The 26,099-nt window shown below is 40.4% G+C and overlaps 1 protein-coding gene across 1 annotated transcript in view; it reads right to left on the minus strand.

Annotated features, from left to right (window-relative positions):
- Positions 1-2,652: 2,652 nt before the first annotated feature.
- LOC130923073 (cullin-9) overlaps positions 2,653-26,099 on the minus strand; it is a 76,202-nt gene continuing 52,755 nt past the window's right edge. The window contains exons 36-40 of the mRNA XM_057848494.1: positions 9,345-9,455; positions 8,635-8,752; positions 8,313-8,446; positions 6,079-6,167; positions 2,653-6,007 (exon numbers count right to left, since the gene is read on the minus strand). Of these exons, the coding sequence (XP_057704477.1) occupies positions 5,803-6,007; positions 6,079-6,167; positions 8,313-8,446; positions 8,635-8,752; positions 9,345-9,455 (657 nt within the window). The 3' untranslated portion in view covers positions 2,653-5,802. The remainder of the gene's footprint in view (positions 6,008-6,078; positions 6,168-8,312; positions 8,447-8,634; positions 8,753-9,344; positions 9,456-26,099) is intronic.

Consider the following 26,099-nt stretch of genomic DNA (forward strand, 5'->3'; position numbering starts at 1 on the left):
GTTCAAATTTAGCACGAAAATGGCATTTGTTCATAGATAGGCCGTGCTGGACTATAAGTCGCAGCTGTCCTCACTGTATTATGGGATATTTACACCAAAATATATTAACCGGTAACCAGTGCTTATTTGTAAATCATCAGGTACCGGAACGCAAAGTACATAGGACAGCGCAGGGATAACGAGACGGGCACAGGTCCCGGAACATACGCAAAAAATGGTGCTGAAAACAACATGCAAATGCCCACTTGCCATGCTGTGGGACATACAAGCCTCAATTTCAGATAATATAAGTATTTTAGATTAATCTGTCCAAAGAACATTATTCCAGAAGCCCTAGTCTTTGTCTACATTCACTCTGGCAAACTTCAGCCTGGCCTTCATGTTCTTCTTGGAGAGCAAATGTTTCCTCCTTGCACACCTCCCATGAAGGTCAAACTTGTGAAGTCTCTTAGTTACATCAGGCTCGAGATGTCGGTAGTGTCACGCTAATATTGGTATCGGAAGGAGTGATTAGCACATAGCTAATGTACTAATGTTGTATTAGCCTTACTAAAAGGATGTAAAAAGGGCAACCGGAGGCTAGCGGACTTGTGTAGTCTGCTAGCAAACGTGATTACCAAATGATAATGCTAATGTACTAATAAGACTAATAAGGTATTAGCTTGGTTAGAAGGAGGGAAAAAAGTAGGCTCGCGTACTTGTGTAGTCTAGCAAAAGTGATTGGAACATGAGCTAAGGCTTAGCTAATGTACTAATTTGGTAAAATGGCATTGACACTAGTACCTATAAAGATGTTGGCTTTGTTAGGAGAGGTAACTGGAAAAAGTAGGCTGGCGAACTTGTGTAGTCTGCTATCAAATTTGATTAGCACATGAGCTAAGCTAATATACTAATGTGGTACTAGCTCTGTTAGAATGAGGGGAAACGGAAAAGTAGCTCACAAATGTGTATTTGCTTGCAAAAGCGATAAGCACGTGGGCTAAGCTAATATACCAATGTGGTATTAGCTTTGCTTGACGGAGGGAAAATAGGGGAAAAAAATAGGCTAGCGAACTGTCATATACTAGCAAAAGTGATTGGCATATAAGCTAAGCTAATGTACTCAGCAAATTGTCATCTATAAGCAAACGTGATTAGCATATAAACTAAGCTAATCTACTAATGTAATGCTGCTATTTTTCCAGTTACCTCACCTTTTAACAAAGCAAACATCTTTATAGGTGGTGCACTTGTGTAGTCTGCTAGCAAAAGTGATCGGCAAATGAGCTAAGCTAACGCACTAATGTGGTATTAGCTTGGTTAGAATGAGGGGGAAAATGTAGGCTCGCGTAATTGTGTAGTCTAGCAAGTGATTGGAACATGAGCTAAGCTAATGTAGTAATTTGGTATAATGGCATTAACACTAGCACCTATAAAGATGTTAGCTTAAAAGGAGAGGTAACTGGAAAAAGTAGTTTAGCAAACTTGTGTAGTCTGCTAGCAAAAGTGATTAGCACAGGAGCTCAGCTAATGTACTAATGTGGTACTAGCTCTGTTAGAATGAGGGGAAACTGGGAAAAGTAGCTCACAAATGTGTATTTGCTTGCAAAAGCGATAAGCACGTGGGCTAAGCTAATATACCAATGTGGTATTAGCTTTGCTTGACGGAGGGAAAATAGGGGAAAAAAATAGGCTAGCGAACTGTCATATACTAGCAAAAGTGATTGGCATACAAGCTAAGCTAATGTACTCAGCAAATTGTCATCTACTAGCAAAAATGATTAGCATATAAGCTAAGCTAATCTACTAATGTGATATTGGCTACTACTTTTTCCAGTTACCTCACCTTTTAACAAAGCCAACATCTTTATAGGTGAACTTGTGTAGTCTGCTAGCAAAAGTGATAAGCAAATGAGCTAAGCTAACACACTAATGTGGTATTAGCTTGGTTAGAATGAGGGGGAAAATGTAGGCTAGCGTAATTGTGTAGTCTAGCAAGTGATTGGAACATGAGCTAAGCTAATGTAGTAATTTGGTATAATGGCATTAACACTAGCACCTATAAAGATGTTAGCTTAGAAGGAGAGGTAACTGGAAAAAGTAGTTTAGCAAACTTGTGTAGTCTGCTAGCAAAAGTGATTAGCACAGGAGCTCAGCTGCTCAGCTAATGTACTAATGTGGAACTAGCTCTGTTAGAATGAGGGGAAACTGGGAAAAGTAGCTCACAAATGTGTATTTGCTTGCAAAAGCGATAAGCACGTGGGCTAAGCTAACATACCAATGTGGTATTCGCTTTCCTTGACGGAGGGAAAATAGGGAAAAAATAGGCTAGCGAATTGTCATCTACTAGCAAAAGTGATTGGCATATAGGCTAAGCTAATGTACACATGTGATATTGGCTATTACTTTTTCCAGTTACCTCACCTTCTAACAAAGCTAACATCTTTATAGGTGGTGAACTTGTGTAGTCTGTTAGCAAAAGTGATTACCACAGAAGCTCAGCTAGTGTACTAACGTGGTGTAAGCCTGCCAGAAGGAGGGAAAACGAGAAAGGCTCGCGAATTTGTGTAGTCTGCTAGCAATTGATTAGCACATGAGCTAAGCTAACGCTAACGTACTATTGTGGTAAGTACTAGGTCTGTTTGAGTGAAAACGGGCAAAAGTAGGCTCGAAAATGTGTGTCTGCTAGCAAAAGTGATTAGCACATGAGCTAAGCTAACATACTAATGTGGTATTAGTTGGTGTGTTTATCGTTGTGCTTAACAAATCAAAGAAGAAGGATTTCAAGTTGCATCTTTGGATTTTTCTGTAATCAGAGACAAAATTAGAAGAATAAACAATTTGGACAATTAAAGAGGACTCGGTTACATTTCTTTTTTTAATCGATTTGAACTCTAACAAAGAAAATATCTATTGAGAACATTGAACATGTCTCTAATGTGCATAGAAAATAAATCTAGTGCAAGCAAGTCATCGGGAAAGAACGAGAACTCGACGACAATCGAATCGACCCTGTAAAGAAGCCGGAGAAGAAACTGATCCGAGAGTTTTGGGTCGTGTTGCGCCGATACAGATATGAATATCAGCGGGATACTGAGAAACTATTTTTGGATGTTTCTTCAAATGAGTTTAGCGCTTGAAAATGTCCAATCCATTTGAAGGGGGAGGGATGGCAGCCTCCAACTTAAAATGGATTGGATGTCTACTCGTGAGAAATTGATTGCAGAATCATGAAAACGTCGCCCCTACCAACATGGCCGCCTTGAGGGCAACTTTCCCATCAGTCAATGCATTGACATTCAAATGAAGTCCTAACTAGCTTATTTCTCAACCGATTTTTTTGAAAATTCAAGACATCTGCTATGTACTCGTTGGCCACCATTGACGGCGATAGATGTCCAATTTGTTTGAAGTGGGAGGGGCCAGTAGGTAAAGAAACTTTGTTCCTAGAATTGGACATCTAGCACAGTCAATGGCGCTGAAAATGAACATTCACAGGTACTTTCAGTACATTTGGGTGTCATTTCCTGTACATTTTGAATCATTTTCTGTTAATTTCTAGCATATTTTGGGGAAACTTTGGGGTCATTCTTGGTACATTTGGGATGTTTCGGTTTCATTTTCTGTACATTTGGAATCATTTTCTGTTTATTTGAGGTAATTTTAGAGTGGCATTTCAGGAAACTTTGTTGATTTGCGTCAGTCTCTGTACATTTGGGACGTGCCGGTGTTATTTTCTGTACATTTTCAATCATTTTCTGTACATTTTTAATCATTTTTCTGTTGACTTGAGGTAATTTCAGAGTCGCACTTCGGGAAACTTTGTTGATTTGCGGTCATTTTTGGTAAATTTGGTGCGTTCTGGTGTCATTTTCTGCACATTTTGAGTCATTTTCTGTTAATTTTGGGAAACTTTCTGTTGGTTTTGGGGTCACTTTTGGTACATTTTGGACATTCCGGTGTCGTTTTCTGTCCATTTTTAATCATTTTCTAATTTAATTTAGGACATCTCAGAGTAGCATTTCAGGGAACTGTTGATTTGGCGTCACTTTCGGTACATTTTGGACGTTCCGGTGTCATTTTCTGTACATTTTGAATCATTTTCTGTTGATTTGAGAGAATTTCAATCTCATTTCGGGAAACATTGTTGATTTGAAGTCACTCTCAGTACATTTTGGGTGTTCCGGTGTCATATTCTTTACATTTTGAATCATTTTCTGTTCATCTTAGGGAATTTTAGCGTTGCATTGTGGGAAACTGTTGAATTGTGGTCACTTTTGGTACAGTTATTTTGTGTACATTTTGAAAAATTTTCTGTTCATTTGAGGTAATTTCAGAGTCGCATTTTGAGAACATTTGTTGATTTGCTTTCCTTTTCGGTACATTTGGGACATTTTGGTGTAATTTTCTCTACATTTTGAATCATTTTCTGTTCATTTGGGGTAATTTCGGAGTTGCATTTCAAGGAAGTTTGTTGATTTGCGGTCATTTTCGGTACATATGGGGCATTCCGGTATCATTTTATTTACATTTTGATCCATTTTCTGTCGATTTGTGGTAATTTTAGAGTCGCATTTTGGGAAAATTTGTGGATTTTGCTGTAATTTTCAGTACATTTGGAACGTTTCAGTGTTATTTTCTGTACATTTGGAATCATTTTACGTTGATTTGAGATAATTTTGGAGTTGCATTTCGGAAAACTTTGTTTTGCCGTCATTTTTGGTACATTAAGGGTGTTCCGGGGTCATTTTCTTTCCATTTTGAATCATTTTCGGTTTATTTTCGGGAATATTAGAGTTGCGTTATGGGAAACTGTTGATATGAGGTCATTTTTGGTACATTAGGGTCATTCCGGTGTCATTTTCTGTACATTTTGAATCATTTTCTGTTAATTTTGGGGCATTTTGGGAAACTATATGTTGGTTTTGGGGTCATTTTGGGACTTTTGAGGCGTTTCAGTGTCATTTTCTGATGATTTGAGGTAATTTCAGAGTCACATTTTGCAAAACTTTGTTGATTTGCAGTCACTTTTGGTACATTTGGGGTGTTTCAGTGTTATTTCATGTACATTTTTAATCATTTTCTGTTGAGTTTAGGGTATCACAGAAAAAAAATGTTTGTTTGGAGGTACTTTCGGGTCGCCTTTAGATGATTTTCAGTCGTTCCCGGGTCACCTCCTGTTCAAGTTGAGGACTTTTTTGTTGTGAAAAATAATGACCATTCCTTTATCAATGAAGTATTGAAAATTGTATAGGGTAGTTTTTTCGATGAGGTGAAAATTTAAGTATCATGACAGTAGTAGTCATATTATACATTCAAAATATATGACAAATGGGTTAGTTATGAATATATTTGAATGTATATCCACTGATTTTAAAGGGGTCTGTTTATGCAGTTCTGCCCTGAATTGATCACGAGTAGACGTCTTAACCATTTCAAGTGGGAGGTAACAAATTCTTCATTTGCTGCCAGCCCTCCTGATTCAAATGGATTGGACATTTAGTGCTAATAATTGCAGCAAATGAGTTAACCAAGGCAAGATTAGCAATTACTTGATGTGATTATGCAGTAATTGCGTAAAAAAAGAAAAAAAAACTGTGTACATATATAATTTTTTGGGGGTGGGGCGGGATGTTTCAGTACAGTATCGGCACACAGACAGGAATCTGTATCGGTAGCAAAAAAAAAAAAAAATTAACGGTGTAACACTACTTTTCAGACACGCAAAGTTCCTCTGAAGAACGTGGCGTTATCCCGCAGAGCGAGTCGCCGCTCGTCCAGGCGGGCGTGACACAGGGGGCGTGGCCGGCCACCGTCGACCTTTCATTCGAAGGGGCTGAAGTCCCGATCCAGGTTGTCGGAGACCTCGCTGTCGGAGAAGAATTCGCCCTCGTCGATCTCTTCTTCGTCATCGTAATCCTCGTAGTCCTCGTGCCACTCGGGCACGTAATCCTCGTCCTCCTCGTAATCCGGGTCGTCGCTGTCGTCGTCGTCGTTGTAGTTGTTGTTGTCTACGTCGGGTTTTGAGCTGAAAGGAAAAGCGGCCGCGGTGAGAGGACGTCGGCGCCCGTCGAGCCGAGCCGGGCGGCCGGCACTCACGCTTCGCCGTCAGTCGAGCGTCGGTTGATTGAGTCGGACGCGTTTTCCTCTTCCCGGACGTTTTGGGAGCGACAGCCCACGCGGAAGTCCTGAAGGCACAAGTGAGCGGCATCAGGCTCGAGATGTCGGTAGTGTGGCGCCAATATCGGTATCGGAAGGAGTGATTAGCACATAGCTAATGTCCTAATGTTGTATTAGCCTTACTAGAAGGGTGTAAAAAGGGCAACAGTTGGCCAGTGGACTTTAGCAAAGGAGCTAAGCTAATGTAGTAATGTGATATTAGCTTGGTTAGAAGGAGGGGAAAAGTAGGCTAGCGTACTTGTGTAGTCTCCTAGCAAAAGTGATTAGAACATGAGCTAAGCTAATGTACCAATTTGGTATAATGGCATTGACACTAGCACCTGTAAAGATGTTGGCTTTGTTAGAAGGAGAAGTAAATGGAGAAAGTAGGCTGGCGAACTTGTGTAGTCTGCTATCAAATTTCAATAGCACACGAGCTAAGCTAACGTACTAATGTGGTACTAGCTCTGTTAGAATGAGGGAAAACTGGGAAACGCAGCTCACAAATGTGTGTCTACTAGCAAAAGTGATGACCACATGAGCTAAGCTAACATACCAATGTGTTTGTTTGCTTTGTTTGATGGAGGGAAAAAGGGGAAAAGTAGGCGAGCGAACTGTCATTTACTAGCAAAAGTGATTAGCGTATAAGCTACACTCATGTACTAATGTGGTATTAGCTTGGTTAGAAAGAGGGAAAATCTCGAAAAGTAGGCTAGCGAACTGTTGTCTGCTAACGAACTGTCATTTACTAGCAAAAGTGATTAGCATATAAGCTACACTCATGTAATAATGTGGTATTAGCTTGGTTAGAAGGAGGGAAAATCTTGAAAAGTAGGCTAGCGAACTATTGTCTGCCAACGAACTGTTGTCTATTAGCAAAAGTCATTAGCACATAAGCTAAGCTAACATACTAATGTCGTATTAGCTTTGTTAGCGGGAAAAGGGGGAAAGTAGACTAGCGAACGATCGTCTGCTAGCAAAAGTGATTAGCACATATGCTAGGTTAATGTACTGAAGTGGTATTAGCTTGGTCCGAAGGAGGGAAAAGTAGCCAAGTGAACTTGTGTAGTTTCCTAGCAAAATGGATTAGCACATGAGCTTATCTAACGTACTATGGTAGTCTTAGCGCATGAGCTGAACTAACATATTAAAGTGGTACTAGCTCTGTTACAATGAGGGAAAACTGGGAAATTAGCTTGCAAATGTATCTGCTAGCAAAGGCCATGAGCACATGAGCTAAGCTAACATTTGAATTTGAATTTATTGTCATTGTCATTTGTCATCATCATCATCACATCAACATCATCATCATCAGCATTAAATCATGTAATAAGGGAAGAAATGAAAGGAAGAAAAAAAGATAAAAAATATTGTTTCTCCCAGAAGATGAAAAGAGACATTCATGTGGTATTATCTTTGTCAGACGTGATAAGTGATAAGAACATAAACTATGCTAATGTACTAATGTGGGATGAACTTGGTTAGAAGGAGGGAAAAGTACGCTAGTGAACTTGTGTAGTCTAGCTAAATTTGTTAAAGTTGTTATTCTCCCTGTTAAAATGAAGGAAAACAGGGAAAAGTAGACTGGCAAACGTGAGCTCACATACTCATGTGGTATTAGCTTTGTTAGATGAGGGAAAATGGGGAAAAGTAGGCTATCGAACTCTGAGCAAAAGCGTTAAGAACATAAGCTAGGCTAATATGGTATTAGCTTGGTTAGAAGGAGGGAAAAGTAGGCTAGTGAACTTGTGCAGTCTCCTAGCAAAAGCAATGAGCACAAGAGCTAAGCTGATATACTCATGTGGTATTAGCTTTGTTAGAATGAGGGGAAAATGGGCAAAATAAGCTAGCGACCTTATCACCTAGCAAAATTGATTAGCACATGTTGTAAGCTAACATACTAATGTGATATTATCTCTGCCAGAATGAGGGGGAAATGGGGAAAAGTGGACTCGTGAGCTTAGCACATGAGCTAAGCTATGCTAACATACTAATGTGGTGGAATGACATTACTGTGTACTCAATACGTATAGTTTGAATTTTTCCTCTTTCACAAAGGTTTTTAAGCTAAGCCATTTTTTGCAATTATTTTACATTTGAGTATTTAGTGTGAAAAGAAACGGGTATTGGAATCCGGGACCCAAAAAAATTGTATGGACTTTGGGACAATCTACCTGGGTGGAATGCTGCAATATGGCCAGCGAGCGCTCCTGTATGCGCCGCATCAGTTCCAGGCCGGTGTTTAGGTGTTCGGCTTTCAACAGACGTACGCAGGAGGCCAGGTCGCTGCACTGCAACAGCGTCCCCTCTGGCCGGAGGTGGGTAGGGCAGACAAAAATGGTAAAAATTTTAAATTGTCATCCCAAAAATTCAATCCAGTACAAGTAAAGTGTGACGGAGTAAGAATAGCTACTCAAGTATGGCATGGTAAAACTACTCTAAGAAGTACACTTTTCTTACTCGAGTACACATAACGGAGTAAAGTCGACGACTCACCGAGCAGGATCTGCAGAGAGTTGGTGTGCAGGTCCAGAGCGTCCGCCTGCTGCTCCATCACGTCCATCTTGTCGCCGTCTTGGTTGTAGAAGTTGTACACACACGAGTAGCCCAGGACCTGAACATTTCAACTCTTTCGGTGCCATTGACAATGATAGACGTCCAATTACGTGGCTCTTAAAAACTCAATTTAAACTGTATGCACTTTGATTGGAATGTGCCCCTACCAACATGGCCGCTCTCAGAACATTTTGGTAGGAGCGATGATAGCTATTTTCATGCTTCTGCTGTGAATTAGAATGAGTATCACTAGTAGACGTCCAATCCGTTTGATGCGGGATGGTGGCATCGATGCCATCCCTCCCACTTCAAACGGTTTGGACGTCTAAAGCAGGCCAATGGCAGCCAATGAGCAACTGGGTTGAGAAATAAGACAGCTAGGACTCAATTTGAATGCCAGTGTATTGACTTCTATGGGTACCATTTTGGTAGGGGCGGATCTCGAAAAATGTAAGCTGGCATAGGAACTTTTTAAGGGTGCCAAATTATACCATGACGTTATAATACATTATTGATTCTTCGGACAATCATACAATATTTTACCACAATTTGATGGTCTTTGACCGATTTGATTCAAAGTTAAAAACACATTTAACACAATCCGAGCCAACAACGACGAAGGTTTCTAAACGGCGGGTCGGCATCCTCACCTTTCGAGCCTGCGCCAAAGTCTTGCAAGCGTCAATGACGAAGGTCAGGGACTTCATCTGCAACGCTTCATCGATGGACGACACCTTCTTTTCCAGGCTGACGGCAAAGTCCTGAAAGTGGGGGGAGGGGTACTCGTAAACAAGCTGTTCACTTTAAACTATATATACAGTGCCCTCCATAATTATTGGATTTTTAATCATTGTTTTTTAGCTTTTAATATTTTTTTTCTAAATAATATGGGACCTTAATGGGGAAAAAAAAGAGAAAAATCCAACTTTTACTCCAAGTGTATTTATTCAGTGAGGAAAAAAATCCCACATAAAGAAATGATTTGACATCTAGTCACAATTATTAGCACCCCGGGTGTTAATACTTTGTACAACCCCCGTTTTGCCAACAAAACAGCACCTAATCTTCTCCTATAATGTTTCACAAGATGGGAAAAGACAGAAAGAGGGATGTTCAGCCATTCCTTTTTGCAGAATCTCTCTAAATCATCCAGAGACCTGGGTCCTCTCCTCTTCAGCTCACCCCACAGGTTTTCAATGGGGTTGTGGTCTGGGGACTGAGTTGGCCACGGGAGGAGCTTGATTTTGTGTCTGGTGAACCATTTCTGTGTAGATTTGGCTATAGGTTTAGGGTCATTGTCTCACTGAAAGACCCAGTGACGACCCATCTTCAGCTTTCGGGCAGAGGGCAACAGATTTTGATTTAAAATGTCCTGGTATTTCAAAACATTCATGATGCCATGCACCCTGACAAGGTTCCCAGGGCCTTTGGAAGCGAAACAGCCCCACAGCATCACTGACCCACCCCCATACTTTACAGTGGGTACAGGCATGAAAATGGGTCAGGGGTTAAAAAGGTGAGAAGGGTGTGGAGGAAATATGTTCCAGTGCACTGTACACCCCAACAAAATATTGAGCTCTGTCGACCCACACTGTGTTTCAGCAGGGCCGTGCAGAGACCGGTGGAGGGGCGGGTGCTCGTAGATCCAAAGGGGCACATGAACAAGTATTTAATACACCTTAAAACAACATAACTTCAATTTTAACCAGCTTTAGATAATAATTGGCTGCGACTGTGACATACTTTAATTGGGAGGGGGCAACAGTGAATAGAAATCAAAACTGTCATCAACACTTTCTGGCTGTGACTCAGTCAGTCTGCCTCTTTTCTTCCTTCAACCTCTGCATCAAAACTTCCTTCCTCAACTTGTTCATCTGAGAACAAACTACATCAGATGGTCACTGAGCCACCAACAGCACAGTTTTCTCAAAACTATTATTTCATTGTTATCCATACTTAACAACTCTAGCACCTAATGATTAATAAAGCAATGACATAAAATCTTATAGAAAAATAACATTGTAATTGTCTTTATAATTGTATTTAATACCCGACTATCCTTGCAAACTTGTTCTTACCAGGTCTGCTATTCACCCAGCTGATGAGGTATTCACTGCCTTTAGCAGCCTCATCCAACTCCTTTTTTTATCCCTCAATCTCCTTTCCCTACGAGGCATGTCTATGTAATGAAATATAAATATTAAAGAAAAAAAAAAAGAAAAAAAAAAAAAAAAAACAGACTCCCCGGTGGCTTTTAATTTTAAAGCTTTCTTACTTTCTCAATAACGATGGAGGTAGATTTGTGTTTTTGTTATTCAATCAAAAAACAAAGTTACTTCTATCAAAAATAAAGTTGCTTCAATCAAAATACAGTATATACTTTTAATCCCAAAAAAGTCACTTCAACAAAAAAAAATTGATTGCAAAAATAAATTTGAGACAAAAAAAACATTTGAAAACTATTTTTCTTGATTGAAACAAATTTTTCCATTGAAGTAATCTTGTTTTGTGTTTGGGCCACATTTTGGCTAGGACATTTGTGTCTTTATTATTCAATCAAATAAGTTGCTTCAAACAAAAAAATATATATAAAAAGAAAAACTTTGCACATGTGTCAATCACCGTTTAACAAAGCCTGAGAGGGTTTGAGTAGACTCACTATGAAGCATTTAATAAAGCCAAGCATTTTCTTACTACTTTATTCTTGTTTAAAAATAATTCGGTGGGGCAGTAACATGTTTAAAACTTATCTTAATTCTTACATTTTGAAGTGCTTGAAAACCATTTAGAAATGATACTTTGGTGAAAAAAGTGAAAAAACATGTCATATATGTATCTTTTTTCCAATGTAAAATCTGAATAAATACATCGAACACGCACAAAAAAATTGGGGGGGTACTTCGCGGTTTTCACTTATTGCGGCGGGTTCTGGTCCCCATTAACCGCGAAAAACGAGGGATCCCTGTATTTCTGAAAAGCTTTAAGAAGCAAGAGTCATTCCCACCACTCGTCGGGCCGGTGTTGTGCCGACACCGGCCGTCAGCTCAAGTCCCAGCCGAAAATAACGCGATACGAGGCGCCCCCCTCCATCCGAGAGCATGCCGCTTAATTTGACTCAACAGTGCATTTCTTCGTTAATATTACCGCTAAATACACGAGTTTGACGCCAATTTAACGGGAGTTATTTTTTCACGGGAGATTTGGCTAGCTCTGGCAGTGTTCAACGCAAGCTGCAACGAATGGCAGTAACTTTATTATATCGCAAAATATGACAACGATTGAAAGCATTACTCACCAAATTCAATCTGCTGGCAAATGCAGGGAAGTGTGTATGCTGCGCTCTGGTCTGCCCCGCTCTGGATAAGGCCTACTTTTTTGTTTTCGCAGCTTCGCAATGCAACCGAAGGCTCTCCAAGCACTCCATGTACACGTAAAGAGTGCGCGCGATTGGAATAATGGAACGCAGTTTGGGCCGATGATTGGTTCTCGTCAGCGAAGCATCTAGAAGGATTTGCTGACTGGATTTCTTAAGTGCTCAGTTTACGTACTAAGTTAATCACATGATGATAATAATAATAATTAAATAAACCCCCCCCCCAAAAAAAGAATTTCTCCTCGGATCTACGCAATTCACGTAGGTCGCACTTTTTGACTTCAAAACGGCGAATTTCGCCTAAAGGTAAGAGATTTTCATGCCTGGGGTATGAGGTGCTGTCTACACGCCAACAAGCTGTTTGAGAGGCATGCACGGAGAAAACCTTTCCTCACTCACAATCATAAACGCAAATGTCTGGAGTTCGCCAAGCAGTATTGGAGCTTCAACTGCGACCGTGTGCTTTGGTCAGATGAGACCAAGATTGAGCTTTTTGGCAACAAACACTCTAGGTGGGTCTGGCGTGCCACGAAAGATGCACATGCTGAAAAGCACCTCATACCCACTGTGAAGTATGGGTTCGTTCAATGCATTGCTTAATGGGATAATAATTTAGCTCTTACTTCACATGCTGCGCTTGTGTCATTCACCACACAGCGCACTTAGATCGAGACCGCACGCATGATATCATATGGACAAGCACAACTCACGGTCGTGCTTGCCTCAACTTCCCATGCATTTCGGCAGAACCGCTACTCGTCGCCGTCATTACCCGATCGTCACGGGCGTGTCATAACAACGCGAGAGCTAACAAAACCACTGTCACGCATGCTCCGTAGAGTTTTCTTCACAGCCCAAAACGAAACTAGTAGTGGCAACTAGGGCTGCAGCTATCGAATATTTTAGTAATCGAGTAATCGACTGAAATTTCTATCAATTAATCGAGTAATCGATTAAAACAAATATATTTTTAGGTGAAGAGCAATTATAAATATACATGAGAAAACAAGACATTTCATCTAATCTTGAACCATTTTCAGTCAATCAATGTCTTTATTTTCGATGTATATTGTTGAGAACAGCCAACAATTGCATCTCCGATGTAACTACAAAAAAAAAAAAAAAAGACTAATTCACTGCTTTCACTCAAAAAATCTTTAGATCTTATGAAAAATAAATAAAAAATATATATATACAGTATATATACCTAAAAATGCCGTTACGCTTGATAACACACATCACTTAAAAATTAGGATTTTTTTCCCCACGTGTTTCAATTAAATTTCTATTGTTGTCAAGCTATTTTTAAGTTCGAGTTAAGTTTTAAGTTAGTCTAAACTGTAAGTACTGATAGGATTTTGAGTTTTTGCAGTGTTCAAAATAAATGTATGATACCTGCTGTATTGGAGCACATTAGGGACCAGTGCTACTTGGTGTTGTACCCAATGACTACTGAACTAAAATTGATAGTTAGCATTATTGAGTTTTTATTTTACACCCTCATCACTCCACAATGCTATGTTATGTTAATGCCTGTATGTAAGACACGTTAGCCACGCATAGACAGTGGTCATAATTAATACAAACCTCACCCTCCGCAGGGCTAACGTTACGTGAGCTAGTGACAGTAACGTTAGTCTTATTTATTAGCGCTTTGCGCTCTTTATTAGCGCTTAGCGCTCTACTGCTTTAAGATGGCGGCGGTTTACTAACGCTGTCCAGACACGGCCGAGTCTGTCATTTCGCATCTAGTTCAACATACATGTGATATCTATGAGACGCATCAGATGCTACCTGCTACCTGCTACCACCGGAACATCATCTGGGCTCGTTTTTAGCAACGTCGGCGTAGATTGGAGCGGCTGTCGACTGCAGAAAGGTTTTTTTATATATATTTTTTGCGTCTTCCTCTACGCACGTGACATTAGCGCGTTGTCCCGCATTAAAAGTAGTCCGAGCAAAACGTGATGCTTAGAGCTGTCAAAATAAACGATTACTCAAGGTGAATAAAATTACTCGGGTCAGTTTTCAACTCGAGTTACTCGAGTTGCTCGAGTATTCGTTTCAGCTCTAGTGGCAACGAAGCAACATGCTAAAAAAAAAAAAAAAAGGACAGTCTGAGCACCGACACCAGCGACGTGCAGCGATTGATTTTCAGCGCACCCCGGAAAACAAAAGTCGGACTTTGAAGTGATGAAGGGAGCCAGATCTGTTCGCATGGGACAGAGCTAGTGTGAAGTGTGGAGCGGTACAGAGATCGTGAGTTTTTAACCCTGAAAAATACCCCACTACAATGCTGGAAAGGGCAGCACGACCATCTGGAGATTTTTTTTTCCTCCACAAAACGCAGTCTACTTAAACATGAACATGTGGATTAGTTGATCTTCCTCAAGAAAAAATCTGCCCTTCAAAAAAAGATATGGACAGTGATGAGTATGTGGAAACAGGCATAAGTGAAAGACTAAAATGCCATATTTTTTGACTTGTGTGAATACTACTTTTAGTTTAATGTGTGTAATATTTGAAAGTAATGCTACTCTTACTCCAGCAAAATTTTTGGCTTCTCATTACAGTTTTAAAAATCAATCAGACACAAGTTACTGGGTACTTGAGTATTCTTTTCAACAAATATACTGTATATTTTTTTTCATTGACTACTTTGAGCTGTGATTTAGTCGATATTTGCTACTCTTACTCGAGTAGCTTTTCGGGCTCTTCTACTGATGACATTATTTTGAAAATAAAAGCTTATAAACACTTGCTTGGTACCCGAGTATTTTTTTCAACCAATACTTTTTGACTTGTACTTGTGTGCATACTACTTTTACGTTAATGGGAGTAACATTTGGAAGTAAGACTACTCTTACTTTAGTACATCTTTTGACTTCTCTCTTAATAACATTGATTCACAGTATTTTTACTTCTACTACTTTATAACAGTGCTGGCCAAATGTATTGGCACCCCTGCAATTCTTTCAGACAATGCTCAGTTTCTCCCAGAAAATGATTGCAATGACAAATACTTTGTTAGTAATCGTTTATTTCGCTTGCAATGAAAAAACACTAAAGAGAATGGGAAAAAAATGAAATCATTATCATTTTACACAAAACTCTAAAAACACTCCCATCCAACAAAATGACGGTCATATAGTAAGCCTTATTTTTGTTTTCATAAAAAAATAAAACATTGGTATGAAATTTTGTAAATTTTTCTATTAGAAATGTGGTCTTTTTTATATGTTTAAAATACTGTACGAACACACACAACAAATGTTTACTATCGTATCGTTTTCACTCTGTATCGAACCGTATCGTTCTTAAACTGTATCGAATCGCTCGGCAATAAAAATATCGTTTTTGAATTGAATCGTAACCTGTGTATTTAGATACTGTTCATATCGAATCATTTTCATGCCAGAGATTCCCAACCCTATGCTGTACGCCTTCGTGTTCAACACGAGAAACTGCGTCTGGCGTCTCAGTTGCGTTTCCCTTTCAGGTTTTATTGCACAGAGACAGATGCATGTGGATTCCGTCTCGTTTATAAAACAAAATCATGTCGGAGTCGCTGTGTAGAAGTGTCATCCAGTGGTATGAATGGTTGACTGTTACTCAGGAATCGTCGGTTTGAATCCATTTTCATTTACTTGTATTTTCCTCAATATAAGCTTGAAATATGGCTGCCTGACTATTAAAAACCTTACTGTTTTTCTCATTCAGATACCCACTCATTTTACATTTATTCCTGTAAATATTAGTAGAAATCGAAGAATTAAATGTTCCGCAAACAGCATGGAGAGTAAAAAGGTCCATAATTCCCTTGCACAGTAATGTTTTTAACACCAGAAAACCCAGCCGAGGCCGACTTGGCCTTTCCCAAGACAAACACACCTAATATTCCCAAGCAATGGTCGATTTGGCCTCTCCTCCTTGACTCATGTGATAGTTTGTGTCAGTTCAAGTCAAGCTACATTTATTTAATGACATTTATTTATGAAGTTTGACACTTTTTACACATTTTTTAATTTACTTGTCCTATACTCCACACATTACGACAAAGAATGGCTCAAATGTGTACATTGTTTTGAAGAAGAAAAAAAAACTGCAATTTTAGTGTAAAGCAGGAATTGTGTCTGTAGTTTAGAAGGACTGAATCAGGGGCATGGAGAATGGATTGTGGTAATTGTGTCTGAAGTTAATATATGTCAAGTGGTTGCATTTCCATATGAATGACTTGTCTGTTCGACAACGACTTGCCAATACAAAAGCACTTGGGTCATTTTTGCCACCTCTGGGTTTTCCGGGGGAGAGGCCATATCGGCCATTGTTTGGGACTCGTAGGAGTACCAGAATTCTCTGGGACTTCTAGTGTTAATAGGCAGGCAGCCATAATTCATGTTTTTATTTAAGAGAATACAAGTAAATAAAATTAGCCTCTAACTGGATTAGAACCGACGCTTCCTGTGTGACAGTCAACTGCATATATAGTGCTGGCCAAAAGTATTGGCACCCCTGCAATTATGTCAGATAATGCGCAATTTCTCCCAGAAAATGATTGCGATTGCAAATGCTTTAGTCGTAATATCTCCATTTATTTTGCTTGCAATGAAAAAACACAAAAGAGAATGGGGAAAAAAATACAATCATTATCATTTTACACAAAACTCGGGCCAGACAAAAGACAAAATAACTGCAAACAACCGCTTCCGGTAACCATCAATGAGTTTCTTACAATGCTCTGCTGGAATTTTAGACCATTCTTCTTTGGCCAACTGCTCCAGGTCTCTGCTATTTTAAGGGTGTCATTTTCAGATCTCTCCACAGGTGTTCTATGGGATTCAGGTCTGGACTCATTACTGGCCACTTTAGAAGTCTCCAGTGCTTTCGCTATAACCATTTTCCAGTGCTTTTTGAAGTGTATTTTGGGTCATTGCCCAGCTGTAAGACCCATGACCTCTGAGAGAGACCCAGTTTTCTCACACTGGGCCCTACATTATGCTGCAAAATTTGTTGGTAGGCTTCAGACTTCATAATGCCATGCATACTGTCAAGCAGTCCAGGGCCAGAGGCAGCAAAGCAACCCCAAAACAAGCCAAAAATTGTACTTGAGTAAGACTAACATTACTTTCAAATAAAATCACTCAAGTAAAAGTTCTGCCCCCCCCCCCCCAAATGTCTGTAGTACAAGTAATAAAATAGGACAAGTAAATCAATGTTAACAAGAGTGGTCAAAAGTTGTACTCAAGTAATAGTAGTATTAATTCCAAATTATACTCACACGAAACTAAAAGTAGTATTCACAAAAGTCCAAAATATTGGGAGAAAAGAGTATTTGAGTAACTGCTCAATTACTTTGACTTGACCTGCTCCAGTAAAGTCTTATCACATGATCTGGCCAATAAATGAGAGTCAAATCATGTGGAAAAGGAATGATTTAGATGACATTAAAAAGCAGAAAATCAAGCTGTGTCAACATGACCGCTAGCGGATGGCCGTCGTAACACCAGGTTGAATGGGGATTATTTTTAGAGGAATTTTACTGCTCGAGTAAAAGTAAGGATACATCTTGATGTTACCGGACAAGTCTGGCCAATCGGAAGGCTTCTGCGCATTCCACAATTCAGTGTTTGTAAGCGGTTCAGAGAAGGACAATGACCTTGTATTCATGTCCACTTCAACTCGGATCCTCTGCACTTTGACAGGCGGACTCCATTCTCCAAATTTGTCGGAGGGAATTTTGTATTTACCATTCCAAAATCCAGAGTACCATCCACCCATTTTATCTTGCAAAAAAGGGCCCATCCACATGATCCCCACTGTCCAGTCATTGTTGTCTCCCACCTCAACGTCCCACACATGTCTTCCCCAGTCCAAAGCACAACCCCGCACACGTTGCCACTTGAACCTCTCTGAATTCTTTGGACGCTGCGGCTGTCCTTCTTCCCACCTCAAACTGGTCAGATCTTCGGACAGAATGATTCCTGAACCGGCCGTGTTGGGGTCCAGAATGACAGGACTGTAGTCGAGCGTCTGCTTCATCCGCTCCCATGCCTTGAATTTGAGATTGCCTACGTGTTTGGCTTCGTCCAGCAGGCCACCTCGGAGCAGCTCTGGTTTATCGGGGAGCTCTTGGATCCTGCTCATCGCACTCTTAAAGTTCTTCATGAATGAATCACTGCCAGACACCAGCAGCTCCTCAGTGCTTCTAATGACATCCGAGAGAGCGGCCATTTTTTGGCCGAGAGCTGCAATCTTCTCCTTCATGGTCCGACTCTTCTCCATCTCCTCCTCCCTGACGGCAGCCAACCTGGCCTCCTCCTCGACGTCGAGGAAGCGACGGAGCTCCTCAAAATCCTTCTTAATCTTGTGTTCGACCTTCTCTCTCTGGAATTTGATGTACTCCGCCTGTTCATTGCAGTTTTCTTGACAGTCGTTGTAATCTTGGAGTCTTTCCTTGGCATTTTGCAGGGCTTTCAGGAGTTCCTTATGATGACCTTCCACATTTTCTTCAAGTGGCCGGAACGTGTGGCCAGTGTGGATTTCTGCATCTGTGCCGCCGAGGCGCACAAGCTCCTGGTGGTCCTCTTTCTGCAAGCTGCACATGTCTTCTGACTTGACTGAGGCTCGTGCAAGGCTATCACACAAATTCTTCAGCGCCAAGTTCGGAAGATCACCCATCGACCTCCTAAACTTTGTCCTACAGATTGGACACGATTGTTCTCCTTTTTCCTTCCACTGCTGCAGACACGCACGGCATAAGTTGTGACTGCACCGCAGAATGACAGGATCTTTGAAGACGTCCAGACAGGCAGGACATTTAAGGTGGTCCTCCATGCTTTCAGCCATGGTTTTGTAGAAGACAGTCTCTTTCAGCGTATGAGCTCAGAATGTCAGGCTACAGTTTCTCGGCCTCAATCACAAGTGAAAGGTTTATTTCATGTCCTGCCTCAAGGTCCAAAAGTGCACTTCCTGCTTGCAGAAGCTCGGCTCTGTTTTTTAATGAGCAACTTTTATGGCTTGATTATTGGAGTGGAACAGAGATATTTCAGAAGGGTGTCCACTGAAGTAACTAACCGTAACCTGAAGCTTCTGTCACCTTGAAGTATAGATCGCAATTGTGGTTTCTTCTCAGGTTTCATCTGACATTGAAGGAATGCTTTTGTTTTCAAAATGTCCAAAAGACCACTCTCTGCTTTGAGAGTTGTGCTTCTTGAAAGGATTTTCGATGGTTGGACTTGTGATCAAACCTTTATGACTTGATGATTTTATTTGAATTGAAGACACTGGAGAAGCCAAAGTGCATGATAAAAAGGATGACACTCGGATTTGTGAACAAATCTTTATGGATTTATTCATTTATAAGCAAGGACATTGCCCAGAACGCCTCATGACATGAGATAAGGACGTGTCAGTCTGTCCATTTTGTTCCACCTCCTCCAGAAGTTCTTTTCAAAGTTTCAAAACCAAACATTTTACTTTGAAAGTCTGATCTTTTAGCACAACTTCATTGATATGAACTGTTACTATTATACTATAAGCTAATTAGGGCTGCAACAAACGATTATTTTTTATAATCGGTTAATTGGCCAATTAATGCAATGATTAATCAGATAAATGTCACCTTTTCCAATTCCTGTATTGGCCCGAAGACTGTTTTTTGCATTGAAATAAGACTGAAAAAGTGGGGGTGGTCTTATATTCGCGGTCTAGACATTATACCCATTCACGACGCTAGATGGCGCCAGATATCATTGAAGCGATGTTCTGTCATGACATCTCAGCAACTCTCAAGTTTAACCAGTTTGCATTATTTTATTGCAATGTTGTATTCAGATTTGTTTCAAGACTAGTTAGACTTCACTTTGATGGTTAATGCAGTTATTGCAATGTTGTTGTTTTATCACAATAGATTGGTTTATTTACATTTAAAAAACCAGAAGCCATTTATTTACGAATGTGATTGCACTTTAGTTTACATAATTAAACGTTCAGATATTAAGATTTGAATGAGGCAAAATAGCATGCTTTTTCTCTCAAATATATCATTTGTTTCAGATGTACTGTAATTATTTTCTGTATAAAAATGAATTTGATGTTCAAAAAATCTTTTTTCAGACTTGAGTCTTGAAAAAGAAGGCGTCGTCTTATAATCAGGGCCGTCTTATATTCGGGCCAATACGTTACCTTCACAGTTTAACTTGAAGTTGTTTTAGTCATGTTTTATATACACTGTTGGCCAAAAGTATTAGCACCCCTGCAATTCTGTCAGATTATGCTCAATTTCTCCCAGAAAATGACTGCAATTACAAATGTTTTAGTAGTAATATTTTCATTATTTTGCTTGCAATGAACAAACACTAAAGGGAATATTTAAAAAAATTAAATTATGATCATTTAACACAAAACTCTACAAATAGGCCGGACAAAAGTATTGGCAGCCTGAGCCTATAACTTGGTAGCACAATTTTTAGACAAAATAACTGCAAACAACCGCTTCCGGTATCCATCAAAGAGTTTCTTTCAATGCTCTGCTGGAATTTTAGACCATTCTTCTTTGGCCAACTACTCCAGGTCTCTGAAATTTGAAGGGTGCCTTCTCCACACTTCCATTTTCACATCTCTCCGCAGGTATTCTATAGGATTCAAGTCTGGACTCATTGCTGGCAACTTTAGAAGTCTTCAGTGCTTTCTCTCAAACATTTTCTAGTGCTTTTTGAAGTGTGTTTTGGCTCATTGTCCTGCTGGAAGACCCATGACCTCTGAGGGAGACCGAGCTTTCTCACACTGGGCTCTACATTATGCTGCAAAATTTGTTGGTACTCTTCAGACATCATAATGCCATGTACACAGTCAAGCCGTCAAGTGCCAGAGGCAGTAGAGCAACCCCAAAACATCAGGAACCTCTGCCATGTTTGACTGTGGGGACGGTGTTCTTTTATTTGAAGGCCTCGTTTTTTTTTTTTTCCCTCTAAACTATCTTGATGCCTTATCCAAAAAAGCTCTACTTTTGTCTCATCTGGCCAGAGAACATTCTTTCAGAACGTTTTTGGCTTTCTCAGGTAAATTTTAGCAAACTCCAGCCTGGCTTTATGTCTCTGGGTCAGAAGTGGGGTCTTCCTGGGTATCCTACCATAGAGTCCCTTTTCGTTCAGACGCCGACGGTTAGTACGGATTTCACACTGTTGTACCCTCGGACTGCGGGACAGCTTGAACTTGTTTGGATTTTAGTCAAGGTTCTTTTATCCACCATCCACAGAATCTTTGGTTGAAATCTCTCGTGAATTTTTCTTTTTCGTTGGAGGTTAGCTACAGTGCCGTGGGCTATACACTTATTAATGACACTGCGCTCGGTAGACAAAGGAACATTCAGGTCTTTGGAGATGGACTTGTAGCCTTGAGGTTGCCCATGCTTCCTCACGATTTTGCTTCTCAAGTCCTCAGACAGTTCTTTGGTCTTTCTTTTCTACTTGGTCAATGTGGTACACACAGGGACAGAGGTTGAGTCAACTTCAATCCGTTTTAACTGGCTGCAAGTGTGATTTAGTTATGGCCACAACCTGTTATGTGCCACAGGTAAGTAACAAGTGCTGTTTATTACACAAATTAGAGAAGCATTACATGATTTTTCAAGGGGTGCCAAAACTTTTGTCCCGCCCATTTTTGGAGTTTTGTGTAAAATGATAATGATTTCATTTTTTTCCCCATTTTCTTTAGTGTTTTTTCATTGCAAGCGAAAAACAATTACTAACAAAGTATTTGTAATTGCAATCATTTTCTGGGAGAAACTGAGCATTGTCTGACAGAATTGCAGGGGTGCCAATACATTTGGCCAGAACTGTTATAAAGTAGTAGAAGTAAAAGTACTGTGAATCAATGTTATTAAGAGAGAAGTCAAAAGATGTATTAAAGTAAGAGTAGTGTTAAATCCAAATATTACTCCCATTAACGTAAAAGTAGTACGCACACAAGTACAAGTCAAAAAGTATTGGGTGAAAAAAAGACTCGGGTACCAAGCAAGTGTTTATAAGCTTTTATTTTCAAAATAATGTCATCAGTAGAAGAGCCCAAAATGCTACTCGATTAAGAGTAGCATTACTTTAAAATACCGACTCAATCACAACTCAAAGTGGTCAATGAAAAAAATATACAGTATATTTGTTGAAAAGAATACTCAAGTACTCAGTAACTTGTGTCTGATTGATATTTAAAACCGTAATGAGAAGCCAAAAATTGTACTTAAGAGTAGCATTACTTTCAAATATTACACACATTAAACTAAAAGTAGTATTCATACAAGTCAAAAAGTATTGGGAGAAAAGAATAGTTGAGTAACTGCTTCATTACTTTGACTTAACACATGATCTGGCCAATAAATGAGAGTCGAATCATGTAGAGAGAAAAAAAGCAGAAAATCAAGCCTTGCCAAAATGACCGCAAACTAACTTATGGGAGTCGTAACACAAGGAGGTATAGGGACTATTTTAAGAGGACTTTTATGTTGTGTGTGAAAGTATGGATACATTTTGGTGTTACCGGACAAGTCTGGCCAATCGAAAGCCTTCCGAGCGTTCCACAATTTGGTGTTTTTAAGCGGTTCAGAGAAAGACAATGACCTTTCATTCATGTCCACTTCAACTCGGATCCTCTGCACTTTGAAAGGCGGCTTCCATTCTCCATAAATGCCAGGGGGTCTTTTGTATTTACCATCCCAACTTCCAAAGAACCAACCACCCATTTCATCCGGCAAACAAGGGTCCATCGCCATGATCCCTACTGTCCAGTCATTGTTGTCTCCCACCTCAACGTCCCACACGTGTTTTCCCGAGTCCAAAGCACCACCCAGCACACGCTTCCACTTGAACCTCTCTGAATTCTTTGGACGCTGTGGCTGTCCTTCTTCCAAACTCAGACTGGTCAGATCTTCGGACAGAATGATTCCTGGACCAGCAGTGTTGGGGTCCAGAATGATGGGACTGTAGTGGAGCGTCTCCTTCATCCGCTCCCATGCCTTGAATTTGAGATTGCCTACGTGTTTGGCTTCGTCCAGCAGGCCACCTCGGAGCAGCTCTGGTTTATCGGGGAGCTCTTGGATCCTGCTCATCGCACTCTTAAAGTTCTTCATGAATGAATCAGTGCCAGACACCAGCAGCTCCTCAGTGCTTCTAATGACATCCGAGAGAGCGGCCATTTGTTGGCTGAGAGCTGCGATCTTCTCCTTCATGATCTGACTCTTCTCCACCTCCTCCTCCCTGACCGCAGCCAACCTGGCCTCCTCCTCAACGTCCAGAAAGCGACGGAGCTCCTGAAAATCCTTCTTAATCTTGCGTTCGACATTCTCCTTCTGAACTTTGATGTACTCCGCCTGTTCATTGCAGTTTTCTAGACAGTCGTTGTAATCTTGGAGTCTTTCCTTGGCATTTTGCAGGGCTTTCAGGAGTTCCTTATGATGACCTTCCACATTTTCTTCAAGTGGCCGGAACGTGTGGCCAGTGAGGATTTCTGCATCTGTGCCTCTGAGGCGCACAAGCTCCTGGTGGTCCTCTTTCTGCAAGCTGCACATGTCTTCTGACTTGACTGAGGCTCGTGCAAGATTATCACACAAATTCTTCAGTGCCAAGTTCAGAAACATATCCATCGACCTCCTAAACGTTGTCCTACAGATTGGACACGACGTTTCTCCTTTTTCCTTCCACTGCTGCAGACACAGACGGCATAAGTTGTGACTGCACGACAGAATGACAGGATCTCTGAAGATGTCCAGACAGGCGGGACATTTAAGATGGTCCTCGATACTTTCAGCCATGGCTTTTGAGAGGACGGAGTCTGTCTCAGCGCACGAGCTCAGAATGTCGAGCTGGAGTTCCTCTGCCTCAGTCAAAAGCGAAATGATTGTTTCATGTCCTCCTTCAAGGTGCAAAAGTGCACTTCCTGCTGGCTGAAGCTATGCTCAGTTTTTTAATGAGCAACTTTTATGGCTTTATTATTGGAGTAGAAGGGAGATATTGCAGAAGGGTTACACGGAGGTAACTAACCATAAACCGAAGCTTGTGTCACCTTGACGTATAGATCGCAATTGTGGTTCCTTCTCAGATTTCATCTGACATTGAAGGAATGCTTGTGTTTTCAAAATGTCCAAAAGTCAACTCTCTGCTTTGAGAGTTATACTTGTTGAAACGATTTTCAGTGGTTGGACTTATGATCAAACCTTTATGACTTGATGATTTTAGTAGAATTGCATGATAAAACGGATGGCACTCGGATTTGTGATCAAATCTTTATGGATTTATTCATATATAAGCAAGGACATTGCCCAGAGTGCCTCATGACATGAGATAAGGACGTGTCAAAAAACATATCAAACTTTCTTCCACCTCCCCCAGAAGTTCTTTTCAAAGTTGTTCACCATTTCAAAAACAAACGTTTTACTTTGAAAGTCTGATCTTTTAGTACAACTTCATTGATATGAACTGTTACTATTATACTATAAGCTAATTAGGGCAGCAACAAACGATTATTTTTATTATCGGTTAATTGGCCAATTAATTAAACGATTGATTGGATAAATCTCACTTTTTCCAGTTACCTGCACAGTTTATCTGGAAGTTGTTTCAGGCATGTTGTATGTAACAATGAAGACAAATCCAATTCAAAGCACACGCTCTTGTATGACAGTTTACAGTTTGAATGGGAGAGACTAAGCCAGGGGTCCTCAAACTTTTTCCTGTGAGGCCACATAACCTTTCCCTTCTCTGATGAGGGGTCGGGGTCAGTTTGTAACAGAAAAAGTGTGACGATTACAGGAGTGCCGAAATGTAAAAAAATATTGTTTTTCAGAAAGCCATAATCAAATAACCCTTTCTGGATTCTTCACAGAACAAAAGTAAATAAAATAAAAATAATAATATAATATAATATAATAATAATATAATAATGATAACACTATTTATTAAATAGACAATAACCAATGGTATTGTTCAGGGGGCCGGACCAAATGTGGAGGCGGGTCGTATCCGGCCCGCGGGCCGTAGTTTGCGGACCCTTGCTCTAAGCTGTTCTATGAATGGGTTTACAGTGGGGCAAATAAGTATTTAGTCAACCACTAATTGTGCAAGTTCTCCCACTTGAAAATTTTGAGAGGCCTGTAATTGTCAACATGGGTAAACCTCAACCACGAGAGACAGAATGTGGAAAAAAAAACAGAAAATCAGATTGTTTGAATTTTAAACAATTTATTTGCAAATCATGGTGGGAAATAAGTATTTGGTCAATACCAAAAGTTCATCTCAATACTTTGTTATGTACCCTTTGTTGGCAATAACGGAGGCCAAACGTTTTCTGTAACTCTTCACAAGCTTTTCTCACAGTGTTGCTGGTATTTTGGCCCATTTCTCCATGCAGATCTCCTCTAGAGCAGTGATGTTTTGGGGCAGTTGTTGGGCAACACGGACTTTCAACTCCCTCCGCAGATTTACTATGGGGTTGAGATCTGGACACTGGCTAGGCCATTCCGGGACCTTGAAATGCTTCTTACGAAGCCACTCCTTTGTTGCCCTGGCAGTGTGTTTGGGATCATTGTCATGCTGAAAGACCCAGCCACGTCTCATCTTCAATGCCCTTGCTGACGGAAGGAGATTTTCACTCAAAATCTCTCGATACATGGCCCTATTCATTCTTTCCTTTACACAGATCAGTCGTCCTGGTCCCTTTGCAGAAAAACGGCCCTAAAGCGTGATGTTTCCACCCCCATGCTTCACAGTGGGTATGGTGCAATTCAGTATTCATTTTCTTCCAAACACGAGAACCTGTGTTTCTACCAAAAAGTTCTATTTTGGTTTCATCTGACCATAACACATTCTCTCAGTCCTCTTCTGGATCATCCAAATGCTCTGTAGCGAACCGTAGACGGGCCAGAACGTGTACTTTCTTCAGCAGGGGGACACGTCTGGCAGTGCATTGTGTTACTGATAGTAGCCTTTGTTACTGTGGTCCCAGCTCTCTGTTGGTGATTCACTAGGTCCCCCTGTGTGGTTCT

The sequence above is a fragment of the Corythoichthys intestinalis genome, chromosome 10 (genome assembly GCF_030265065.1).
Source record: "Corythoichthys intestinalis isolate RoL2023-P3 chromosome 10, ASM3026506v1, whole genome shotgun sequence".
Taxonomy (NCBI): domain Eukaryota; kingdom Metazoa; phylum Chordata; class Actinopteri; order Syngnathiformes; family Syngnathidae; genus Corythoichthys; species Corythoichthys intestinalis.